Source organism: Prorops nasuta, unplaced genomic scaffold, assembly GCF_024137725.1.
Source record: "Prorops nasuta isolate Cenicafe-Biocafe unplaced genomic scaffold, Cenicafe_Pnas_1.2 PNAS00072, whole genome shotgun sequence".
Taxonomy (NCBI): Eukaryota; Metazoa; Arthropoda; class Insecta; order Hymenoptera; family Bethylidae; genus Prorops; species Prorops nasuta.
In genome coordinates, this window is record NW_027116869.1 from 52,698 (window position 1) to 66,425 (window position 13,728).

The window sequence follows — 13,728 nt, forward strand, 5'->3', positions numbered from 1 at the left end:
TCTATATATGTATAGCCACACGTTGTAAATAATACCGTACCTATTCTTCCTCATTATATGTAGATTTACGGTAAGCATTCCGCACAAACTAAAACAGTTACAACTTACCTCAACCTATAATTTCACTCGTCTTTGTTTATTTTGAAAAATTTAATGCGAGTAGTAAAATACAAATTGAAGTAGCAGCATCTTAAAGTTTAATACACATAGAAGAAATAAGTATAGATACTTATCGTTTTTGTTTAATATTATTAATTTATCTTAAGTTAAGAATTAGAAGACATATTTTTTCCATTCAATGTCTCATTTACAAACCACATTAGCGTAATCTCTTATTTTCTCATTTTGAAAATTTTGATCAGACATTGTTTTTTTTTTCTTTTTTTCACTTTTATAACGTAATAGAACTAGTCGTGTTGAAGAATGTGCAGTGAAAATTCTGATGAAAATTTTCGAGAATCATCGCGTAACGATCGTGTTAAAATTGTTACACCCTATATAGCTCCTCTGCCGCAGAAAATAAAAACCTTTAGTTAATATACATATGTACATTAGATAAATATTTTCACGTACGATATTCTCAATAAAAGTTCAATAATAGACGCCTTCTGTTGGCAAACAATCGATTATTTTTTATATATTTGGGTAAAGAAAGATTACAAAGTTCAACGTAGCTTCGCTTTGTGCAAAGTCGAAAGACCACGTTAATAATTGTGAAAGTGAAATTTAATGGGATAAAGCAATCTTATCCCCGGTTAATGTTCAAAGGTATAGTGCCTAAAAAACGTGTATTGGCTAGAATTTTTTCCTAACGTGTCTGTAAGAGCTCTTCTTATTTCGGTTAGGTGCATATATCTTATTTTTTTGTTCCTTTATTTCTCCATTTCTCTGCATTGCTTAAACAGACATTTTATTGTTATTGACGAATTTTCGCATTGAACTCTTGGAAAACGTGCGAGCGCAGAATCGAGATTGCGATATTTCCGTTTGCACAGACTGCTCTTTGCGAGGAGAACGGGAAATAATTAAAGCCCAATAGAGCAAGAGGAGCATACACAAAGGAATTATATCATTTTCTGGAAAAGATAACGACTAATCGAGAGTCGAGCGATAAGTGCGAGAGAACGATTTCAATGTGAATCGGTGCGCACGGAATTGGATGTGAAATGACCTTTGCATGCTAAAGCTCTTACTGCTTTTTCCCCTCTTTTTTTCTAGGACCTTAAAAAAGAAACGGAGAAAAATTCAAGCCAAAATCCAATTATGGATCTACGATATGCTCTTATTCTGCAAAAGATAACTAATAATCATAACTATTATATTTATATAGCGATGACAGTGTGAATCAATGCGTGCATACTCAATTGAATTAAATGACCTTTGGGGTAAAGTTTACTATTTTCTCTCCTCTTCTGCAGTACTTGTAAAAGAAAATGAGCGATGTTGGTGCAATGTAAAAATCCATCTTGTGGAAGCATGCTATTCTCCAAGATATCTTAAAGATGTAATAGCGAAACTATTATTAAAAGAAGGATACAACTGTGAATCAGTGTACACTGAATCGGTTTCGATGACTTTTCGTAAAACTATTAATATTTCATCCATGACTATTATTATTGTTATATAGAATAGTAAAAGAGGAATTAATGAAAATAGAATTGCAAAGTAATACGAGAGGTTATAATTATATAGTGTTTTTTGCGAGGCATCAATAAGGGGGGAGGAACATGGTAGTATACTTGTCTCCCCAAAAGAAAATAATAAAAAAATTAACACTACTATTTCACACAGCCACACGCAAAAATTGGTACTCGAATGTTTCATTTGTTTTTTTATCGAAACAAGAGAAAAGCATTAATGAGTGTAAGTATAGATTAATGCATATACTGAATTGGCGGGGTGGGTCAAGCGACCTTTGGTCCAGCATTGAAACTTTCTTTCCACGCGAGCGTTGCTATGTGTATATATATATATATATATATATATATATGTACATTTGCTCGGGAAAACCGGAAAGAAAACCTGAAGATGACGAAATCCAATTGCGAAAACTAATACATACAAAGAGAATATCGCTCCTTGGTGGTAAACATAATAATTAATGAAACTATGCTGAAAGTGCGATATTAAATGTGTGTCATCGAATATTAGATTAGATTAAATGCATGACCTTTGGAGGGTACACGTTACTAATCCTTCCTTCCTTCCTCTCTCTCTCTCTCTCTCTCTCTCTCTCTCTCTCTCTCTCTATTCTTACCTTCGGAATTGAAAAAGAAATTTAGTGCTAGTGCACTTGAAATTATATATACATATATATTGAAGCTAGAACACAGTTTTACCTGCCCTCCACAATATATCGAACGCGACTTATTCTCTGGGAAAAAGAAAGAACGAAAGAAGGAAAATGGTCGTGGAGAGAAGAAGCTATGTTAGATGATCGAATCGAATCGCAGAAACTTTCACTTTGATAAGTGCATGCATCGTCGTGTGTAGTACTTGGAGTCATGCACATACACCGATGTTATGTGGGAAAATGCTTCGCGTTGCTGATGTACACGTGGAAGTGCGCGAGCCAAGTTCAAAGGTTAACAATAAAGCGAATTGGCCTTGGAAAAATTCAGCGATAGCACATAAATGCTTTAATCAGATTGATTAGCGGAGTTTAACTTTTATAATCTCCTTATCAGGCATTATCGCTTTTGGTCGCGCGGATAATTGAATCGTTTAATGTCAAAACAATGCGTCTTGGAAAGAATATAAGGATGATGAATATAATATGGACGAGTTGAGATTTAAGAAAAAAAAAAAAGAGGATTCGTTTAATGCTGAAACATTATATATATATGTAGAGATTTTGAGTTGGAACGAACGAAGAGACTCTGACGTTTCGACCATTGGAACTAGTGGATAAACAATTATAAGCGAGATATTCGTGGAATCATGCGTGCATGTTTAGCATATAACGTAAAAGCTGTCTCATCGTAAGATCGAAATAACTTTCTTAGCGAATCTCGAGTGAAAATTTCCTCGTAACGTTAATGCTCGCAGTCTAGGAAAAAAGACGAAAGGAGACTTTGAGTTTTGGACACGTTATTCGAAAAACAGCTGAAGAGCTGAGCACGTGCATAGGATTTGCGAAGGTCATTGCATGCTGACTGCGCGGACGATTGAAAGACTGCTGATTAGGAACTTGTCAGCTGGGATTATCTGTCTATATAGATTCTGGCGAAAAGGTTCACCTTTTCCTTGCAATTTTCAAAAGAAATAACTTGAAATAAACGCATACGCATATATTTTAACAATTTTACCTTCGGCTAATATTGTTTCTTAAGAAAGATATATAATACGTGTACAAATTGTTCGTTACATGTAACTAACTGATGCGACGCTACGTGAAAACGAAAGTGTCTAAAAAGTGTCTAAAACGTTTCTAAAACGTTCATAACACACCAAAACCGTGCAAATCATCGAATCGAGTGGCATGCCTAGATGGAAATGGAAAGATTTTTCAGTAAAGATTACAGTGAAGTTTATCAATAAAGGCCGAGACATATAGACAACTGTTTAACTAACTATCTACTGGATTATAATTCAACAACTTTGTATACCTTGAAATAATCAGAGAATTGACTAATATTCGGTTAAAATCAATGTTTACTCAAACCAGTATATATATAAGTAAATATATTGTCAAAAGATTAACGATACATCGTCCCTCGATTTCTAAAAGTTTACTGTAATTTCTTATCGAAGCGTGTTATACGTTTGTACTGTTATTATTATATAAATATACTAAGAAATTAAAAATTCTGTTACATCCTTTTGAATAAAATGAGACTTTATTAAAAATGTTTAATGTACTGTGAATTATATGATTCGAGAATAGGTCATCTCTTTGGCGACGATGAAGAAGAGATAGATCCACCCTCCCTCATTAAGATGTTCAAATCTTTACATACATACATATACGGTATATAGAATCTAATGAGAGTTTCTCCACGCAATGAGACGAATGTATGCAACGTTCAAGACTCTGATGTGATGAAGAATGATGCCGATTGCCGGTCGGGTTGTACGCATAGAAAGTATAATACACAAGTATATGTATATATGACTGGTATGAGGAGTCGACGAACGACGAACGCCGGGCGACGGGGGCCCAGGGGTACGAGCGTAAAAGCAGGCCAGTAGTGGAGAAGGTTGAACGGTAAGAGTGCTTCGTACTGCCGCTGTTGCATCGATAAGGGGACCGGCCGGACCACTGACCGATCTACATATACACACTCAGCTCGTATATGCATGTATACCATCCACGCACGATACAATACACGTGTACTAGTCGTGGCACGTACGTTTTCCGTATATACACGCACGCAACGACAACGACCGGTACGCGCACGGTCTCTCTCCACGCTCTACGTTGTGTTGCGTTATGAAAGAGAAACAACCGAAAGGGGGTACACGCGAGATTGGTACTCTGTGCGCTGCGTTGTCTGCGGTGCTGCGGTATGATGCCTGATGGAGAGCGGAAGAAAAGGGAGAGAGAGAGAGAGCACGCACGGAGGTAGAGTAAAGCAAGCGAGCCAAGTGAACTCGGGCAATTCGCTATGCTCGATCCACCACGACCAACGGCACACGAACGGCACGAACGTTGAGAGTACCACCAACCACGATCGTCGCACGACGCTCGACAGTCGACACTCGCGACGCGAACGGCAGTCACTTGGCACCATTCAACAATAAAGCAGCTCTCAAGCGCCGTAGCCTCAACCGTCAACGGCGTCAACATTGTAGCGCCGAGCGCCGCGCGTCGCTCGAAGCTCGCGCGACACGACCTTTTGTGTAAGTCTTTCAACGCATTCCATTCGACCCAATGCTCCTTCTCAAGCTGCATCTTTGTTTTTTCACCATGTATCCATTTACCATTCTACAAGTGTCTTTCGATCGCTTCGTTTTCTCAAGTAAAAATTAATTTGCATTTATAACCTATTACTGCATAGTTTTCTCTTTTTTATTGTTATACTTATGTAAAAATTAACATTCGATTATTTATTCCTTATTCATTTTCGTCGCCAAAATTTCACTTGATTTTTCTTTTTCATCTATGAAACTTCTTCGTTTTTATCTGTTCTACACTGACATCGAACGATTCTTTCACAATTTTCTGCCACGAAAATCACATCTCTCTCTCTCTCTCTCTCTCTCTCTCCAGAGCTATTACTTCCTATGCCATAGAAGCACACGACGATTCTTTCACAATTTTCTATCATAGAGATCATCTCTCTTTATTCCTCTTCCTTTATCATCTATCGCGTGCAATTTCCTCATCTCCACTTCTGCTTCTCTATGTCACTTTCGCGGCCTCGTCAGAAATTCAATCTCCATGTCATAACTCGATCTCGCGTTCGTCACGTTTCTCCATCGCGATGCTTGTATTCTCGTATACATAATACTTACGTCTTAAGAATAAAAGTGGCATCTACAATTTTCAAACTACACGCATCTTCATCTTTGCTCTAACCATCGACTCGTGAAATTCTGATTTGGTGTACCTGGCCATTTGCAGACATTTATACCGCGCAAAAACTTGTTTTCAACCATTCGCGAGAAGGTACTGTAATTGTTGAACTTTCAATTATTTCGAAATATCATAAATGTCGTTGTTATAACGATACGACTTGTAACCACACACACACACATGCACAAGCAGTATATCTCTCAGAGAGATTCCAGTATTCCATTATGAGACGGAAAGATTTGACATTTGTATTATTATCGTGCTTGTTTATGTTTTCGCGCGGGACCCTGACTTTCTTTTGCCACTGGTACGCGAGCGTACGCGCATCCAACAGTATATATTATTATTATTGTTGTTGATGAATTTTCAAACATTTTCCGCAGTGACCCTGATGTTTATTTTCCTCGCGACAGATTGCAATCGTGAATAAATAAACACAGCGGCGCTCGCTGCTGCCAGCTCTTTGGCCCACACTTCCGGTTAGCGAGGGGCGCGAAAAGTGTCGGAGAGAGAGAGAGAGAGAGAGGACGTTTGGACTCTGACTGGACGCGCGAAAGTCTGCCCCGCGGGCTTCCAAACCACTGGATTTTTCCACTTTCTCGCAAGCGAGATGATCGGGGTTGCCACACTTGCCCCACACTTGCACCACACTTGCCACTTCATTGCCCCTTGCGCCAGCTCGCATCGTTCCTTCCTCTCCAACTTAGGTTTTCCTTGTTTGGCCTATTTTAGTCTTTTGCGACACGAGTCCAAGCAACTCTTTTATTAATTTTTCCAAAAAATGCATAATTTCAATAATATATATACCAGATTAAAAGAGTTTTTGCCTGATAATATCCAAGTGTACTCTCTACCAAAGCCCTAAAATCATATTTTCCTACGCGTTACTTTATTCTAATATCCTGCACCGTGACTTTGAGCAACTGTTTTAATCATTTTTCTGAAAAGTGCACAATACAAGAACAACGCTAAGAAATAAAAGAATTGCTTCCTGCCAATCGTTCTGTCCATTCAAACATATTCATGCAATAAAAGTTTTGCGTACGATCTTTGTCCAATAAAAATACATATTTCTCATTACTTGTATTTGAAATGTGTTATTTTATTGTAAAAGCTAAGTTCGTCTTTTCTCTTTCCCCCCTCCTCTCTTTCTCACATAGCGTCACTCGCCGCGCATTCTTTTTCAGACTAATAACTCCTTCCGTATACTTTTTAATTCTCTTCTCAAAACTTTCTTTCGTTCCTTAATTCTTTGTCCGACAAATCCAACTTTTTCCACTTAAACTAAATTTTCTCAAAAAAAGAAAAACAAGTTGCTATAACTTTTTATATTTTTACATGGAAATATAAAAAATAAAAAGTTCTACTCTCTTTCGACTTTATCCCATGCAAGGACCAGTTGCAACTCGTATACATATATATATACAGGATGAGGCACTTAAGCCGCCCCAAAAAATTAATACAAAAAGACGCGAATTTCTTTAACTCAATTTTCACGTATGACCTTTCTGAAAGCAAATAACAAGAGACTTCGAAAAGTTCCAATGCAAAAATTGAATCTCTTTCATAGTTCAGGAAATACGTCTCTTCCTGCATCCATATTCTAGGGCGGCTCAAGTGCCTCAACCTGTATAAACCTATATCTAGTACGTATCGCGAATCGTTTCTTCGATTCTCGAGACGCGTTGCTCTAAAATGAAAAAATCAAATGTTCATGTACGTCATTTAAAACGTCAGTGGGTCTAAGGAGCTCCTTCAATAAAGGCATATATATATATATATATATATATATAATCTTGATCGTGCCAGGTAAAAAAAATGCGGAATTTCAATAAAACGAATGAATTAATAAGGAAAGTGCGTCCGGCACGTTCCTCGCTTGGCAATCGTACATTGCGGCCGGAGTCCGCACCACATCAAGACTCGATCAGCCATGAACTTGAAACACTGTTTTGTCTCGCAACGTCGACGAAATACGTCATATTTTTTCCGACTGAGACCAAGAAATAATTGATCCATGTTTTATTCATGGTATTATATATATATATATATATGGTTGGCAGGTACAGCTATTTTTTTCGGCTATTCAAGTTAATGAATAGATCATAAAATCATTATTGCAATATGCTGCAATTACGTAAAGATAGTTGCGGCGTGTGTAAAATGGTTATTTTGCCACTGCAAAAGGGCTTTTGGCCATCTTCTCAACTTTGATAATACTGCAAAGTCCAACTATCTCACGGAGACAAAAACAGGAGCCAAACGACAAATAGTATGGACAACGAGTACGCATCTCGGTTCCTGGATGTATCTCATTGCGCATTCACTGCTCATATAGCAATTCTCATCTCTGTGTGCGAGCGTCAGAGAGCTGGTTGTATTAATATTTCAATGACTCACGAATCAATGCATTATTTGATGAAACAGCTTAAAGCAAAAAAAACACTGCCAATCATTTTTTCTCAGTAGATTCCAATTTTTTTTCATGCGTGCTGTGCTTAGTCATGAAACAATCTTGCTAGGATTTACATTAATTAGCAGTTTTATATAGTAGGAAAAGAAATATTCAATTATTATTTTAAAAGAGAAAATTATTTTTTTAATATCTAAAATTTTCCAAATTTATATTCTTTATTTTGCTGAAACGATTATTAAATTCTTAATCTATTCTTCGTTTGTTTTCTTAAGTCTCTAAGTCAGTTATATATACACATTTATTTGATCCACATTTATTACTTCCGATCAGATGTTTACTCATGTCAAGCCAGACTATTCATTAATTCGTCTTGATTAATACTATAGCTAATAGTTTTCCTCCAAGGCGTATATTATACACGTGCCAAATTTACAAAGAAGTTTTTTTCTGTTACTGTATATAACAACAGAAATTTGATTAGAATCGTATACAAGTAGAACGAATAAGTTTTATAAAATAGATTAGGGAATTTGATACTATTTTTTTATTCTGTAAGTGTAAGTGTAGATAGGAATATTAGATCTTTCAATAATTTGTTTAATTAAATTCTAATTTACCATGCATTCTCAATCAAATATTTAATTAAATTAGCCTCAAATGTTTCATTTGCTAATAACTTTATAAATTTTCATGGTGATATCGATAATAACTTTATGAAATGGAGAAAAAAAAGAAGCATTTTTCGACTCACACACACGCGTGACCCAAATGATCTTGGTCAATTGAATAGCTTAAGTATCAAATTACGTTTTCTTGTTATACATAATCATTCGAGTATTCTAATGAACATGTAATTTTTGCTGACGTAAAATTTAAATACAAAACACATATTACGCAAGTTGCCAATTAGCTATGCTCTAAAGTAATTAACAGTACATGGGGGACCCCCCTCCCCCCCCCCCCCCCCCCCCCACTTGATGGAACTATGTCATTAATATTTTCATCGATCGTTAAGTAATTTTTTGTTACTCGAACAATACAAAATCTTTATAATAAGAAAATCCCAAGAGGCGCGCAAAGTGTGAAAAGCTCGACTTAATGAAATGTGAGATGGAAAATACTAATAATATTATATCCGAGAAAAGATAGAAATAAACGTGTAATTTATTCGAATTTTTAATAATACTATGTAGTTTTTTTTTGTATGCATTATTCGGTTGATAAAAATTCACTGATGAATAAGAAATGAACTTAATAGTAGAGTTTGAGATGAAAAAATTGATTGAATGAGCAAAGAATAAGCAACATACGTGACACAATCGTACGAAATACACTCGAGTGTTTTGATAATACTATCAAGTATTTTACAGTAAAGTTTAATCGACGAAAATGCGTTAACAGGAAAATTCTGCCAATCAAAGAGAAAAAAGGGTATATAAGTATATACTTATATTTAAAAAATCGTGAGATAGAAAAAGTTGGTTGACGCTAACCCCGTATTATATAAATTTTTTTTATAAACATTTGTTTACATTGAAAACCGGTTATCTGACCTGCGTTAGGCAGCATTTGTGTCATCGGACAAAGAGGGAAGTAAGATTCGATTATACCATTTAAGGTTTTCTGTTATTCGATCGACGAAATTCAGAAATGGTGCGATTCCGAGGGACAATGAGAAAAGAAAAGTAAATAAGACGAGTAGAGTTATATATATTAGTTTTTGGAGAAAGAAAGGGAAATGCATGACGCTGTAGTGCACGCTGGAATAATAAAATCGAGCATTTTCTGTGATATTGCTAAAGCTAAAGAGAAAAAATTAGCAAATTAATGGAATAATCTCGAAGGAATAATGGAGAAAAGAATAAAATATATAGGTATATATATACATATATATATAGATACATTGAAAAAATTGTGAGATAGCATGCACAATAAGTTAATTAATCTATCATAAGGAGAGAAAGATACGAGGCACGTACACGCACGAGTATTGGGAATTATCATCGAATATCTTAATTCTACCGTTTGACTCGTCGTAACTATTAACTCAACTCAACGACACAAGAGTTGTATTTACCAATGAATCGGGGAGACTATAACATTACGGATGAGATCCCCATAATCCACACTGGAATTTATATATATAAAAGTTACAATTAAATTGCTTGATTAGGACGCCAGAATTTAAGGATAGCCATGCATGCATAATCCCGGAGACGTTAGATATGTAGAAAATAGTCTAATATTATATACTGAGAACATTTTAAAGAACAATAGAAAACACGTAATTTCCGAAATATTCATTAAATATTAATATTGCAAAGAAAATGTCTGGGAAAATTTGCTTCGAATCCGGGAAGAAGAGGATGCGATCGAAACGAGTACTGAGGCTGCAATGCGCGAGCTTGAGTTATTACTTGGGTCGCGTGTATGGATAATACTCTTGAGAAAATTAGTTAGGCAGGCGATAACGAAGCATGTATATATATGTATATATACATAAGTTTGAGATTTGTCATCTCCCACTCTAATCCCCCCCCCCTTCATAATCACCCCCACCTCCTTCTCCTCAGAGAGCAAACCGACACGTACACGAACGTATGTAAGAGCTGTACGGAAAATAATAGCGAGAATAGTGTTCCAAGTTCCAAGTCCAGTAACCTCCGCGGCCTTCGATCCCGATTCAATGTTTTTCACCACCTCACCGCATGCATCGACGACACTTTCGACACAATCTAATCTAATCGACGGATCGACCTATCGAAACTGCCTACTCTCCTTGTCTTGGCTCGGAGAGCCATGCCCACTGTACTACGATCTACGATGACAAGAATCCGAGGAACAGCATCATCAGCATCATCATACACTTGCTAAGAGTCCACTGAGCAACGTCGATCGATCAAGCCAGGAGGAGAACTCTCCTCTAACCAAATAATCCTCGCCTCTTTACTCTCACATTATATATACACACACTTTTTACACGTTTATTCACACTGGCATCTTTATCTCGAAGAATTCCCTCGACTCTTTCCTCTGCAGTCACGCATCTCTGGTGAATAATCCATTCGATCGAACAGCATCGTGTCGAACCATTGAACCTAGCTTCACTCGTGTGCTTGAAAGAATCGATCCATCGCATCTTAGTAAATCGAATCTCTGTTATTGGGGTGACTGCAAGGAGAAACCACAGTTGCCTTTTCTTACAGTTTGGAAGAGTGGGGAGAGGCGAGTGCTGGGACAGTAGTGTGGAGTGAATCGCGCGGTGCCAAGTTTTTCAATTCCTTTCGATCGAGTGGACAAGAGCACGCAGGATATACAATATCACACACACACACATCGTTTTGAAGAAAAAGTGTCGAAAGTAATGGAGGTCTTGATGCACGAGGCCAGCAATGGTCTCGACGAAAATAAACTGGCGTACCAATTGGTGTCTCAGAATATCGAAAAACCGCTGAAGAATAATGAAGAGGTTGGTAAGAATGCATCATTGTTGACGAGACAATCGAATCGAGCTTCGGTCGATATCATGTTCGACGACATCAGGTACACCGTCTCCCTCGGATTCAGAAAAGGTATGTTATTTGCTTTTATATAATATCGCTCGATTCATCAAATTCCATGCACGATAAACTTAATCCCCCACGACTTTACGCTGCGATATTTTTCAATATTAATATAGTACTCCTTACACTATGTACACATACTAATATATAACTAAAGCGAGATATTTCTAATCTCTTATCAAACCCATCCGAGCAAACCGCAAAACTGTCCGTAACATGCATACGTACACACACACACAGCGGGTCAACGGATCCAACTTTTTACCTTTTTCTTCAAACTTAATGCATGTTTATATCATATGAGTTATACATATGTATATACACTATCGAAAGGAATGACAAAATTCGTTCCATGGATATATGCGGTGCTATCCGTGATTATAGTCATTGAACAGAGTCGAACAGTCTGCTATATCGAGTTTTTTAGATCTCGCTGCTACCGTCGCGCATACATCATAATATCCACAAGCGTTTTTCCTCTCGCATTCGCGGCGGCAGTGGCACACTCGATTGAACTTTGGCCCCTTCGAATTTTTAACAAATCATTTAACAAACGTATACAATATTCCTATTCGATGAGTTATTCGAAAGTCATAAAACATCCGCGAATAATGATTGCATAAACGTTTCGATGCATCGAGTTATCCTACACGATATATATATATATATATATATCGAGCTTTATACGCGATTCGCGTGATTCTTTCTTCAATATAATCACGTTATTATACTTTTGCGGAAAAAAGCGAGTTTCAAGGCAATCAAACGATATCTCCAGTGAAACGATGTAAATATTAACGCTAATGAAATACAATCGTATCATTAATAAACTTTACGGAAAATCATACATCTGGACTTTATGCGTAATTATAAATATTGATTAATGACTGGAATAGCGACATTTTCATTCTTTAATTTGGACATTTTCTAATAATACAATAATTTTATGAATATTGCAATGAATAAGATGCGCAGATAGATATTTCATCTTAAAATTAATATCCCTACCTGTAGGAGAGTATTAAAATTAAATGATTGATTAGCGAATCGATTAACGAACTACTACCTAATTTCAACGATTTAAAGCGAAGAAACTAAAATTGTGAAATATAGATAAAAAATTAGTTTCAAGTTTTAGGAAAACTAATAACACACCTGTACCTATTCGCTATGTGCACACCTACACGTTGGCAGTCAGGTAAGAATGTGTAGCAATATACATAAACAAAAAAAGTCCGGCAAAAATGACAAAATTTACCGACAGTCAGCGCTGATATTATGCATATGCATCACTACACATTCTTACCTGACTACCAATGTGTAGGTGTGCACATAGCGAATATATAATATCTGTCTTTTATGAAATTATTAATAATTAGCGAATCGAATGACCAGCACCAATCCCTCTACCCAACACGATTTACACTGGCAAAATTAATGTTGCGAGATGATGTAAAAGAGATCCAAAGCTCTAGGAAACGAAATCATTAATTAGCGAATCGAATATCGAGCCAGTTTCTAATTTCAACGATTTACTATAGAAAAAGGAAAATTACGGGGAAATATATAGAAAGGAATGTAAAGTTTTATAAAAATTAACGGCTTCTCTCTAAACGAATGACAAAGCAGTCTCCAATTTCCACATTTTTCAATAAAAAAAGCTAATATTACAGCAAGTATACTAACAAAGAAAGAAAAACTAACAACAACACATTCATCTATTGGATAGATATAAAATTATTAATTAACCAATGAAATGACGAGTCAGCCTTTAAAATCAGCGGCTTCCTGTGTTGAGCAATAATGGATATATTGCGAAGAAGATATACTGTAGAAAGAAATCTCAAGTTTGTCATTGTCAATAATATTCGAGGTTAAAGATATTTCGTTCCAGATTCACACTAGGATAACATTATTTATCGCAGCTTATAATTAGCTCCGCATTGTTTACAACGCTCTTACTGCCGCTTGCATTCTATACTCACTGTACAGTATTACTATACATATATATATACATATAGGAGCTCTCGAGATCACATCCCCGTTTCGTTACAGCATATGCACGATAAAGCACTATTATATTCTCTACAGGGTACAGTGTGTTCAATTTCAAATTGGATGCTACGATATTTGCAAAATAAGATATTTTATAAATAATTATGGTAAACAAAAAAATTTCGATTGAGTCTCTAGAGGAATGTAAGATGGTATGGTTTATTTTGGTTAGACCA

At 36.3% G+C, this 13,728-nt stretch overlaps 1 protein-coding gene across 2 annotated transcripts in view; it reads left to right on the forward strand.

Annotated features, from left to right (window-relative positions):
• The first annotated feature begins 4,606 nt into the window (after positions 1-4,606).
• LOC136784799 (ATP-binding cassette sub-family G member 4-like) overlaps positions 4,607-13,728 on the forward strand; it is a 30,931-nt gene continuing 21,809 nt past the window's right edge. The window contains exon 1 of one of the 2 annotated variants that reach the window (XM_066745704.1): positions 4,607-4,842. Coding sequence is in view for 1 of the 2 variants with exons in the window: in XM_066745703.1 (XP_066601800.1) it covers positions 11,299-11,506 (208 nt within the window). In the remaining variant the exon portion in view is untranslated. Of the gene's footprint in view, positions 4,843-10,610; positions 11,507-13,728 lie in introns of those variants that run through there. The other variant, XM_066745703.1, reaches the window with a different exon arrangement.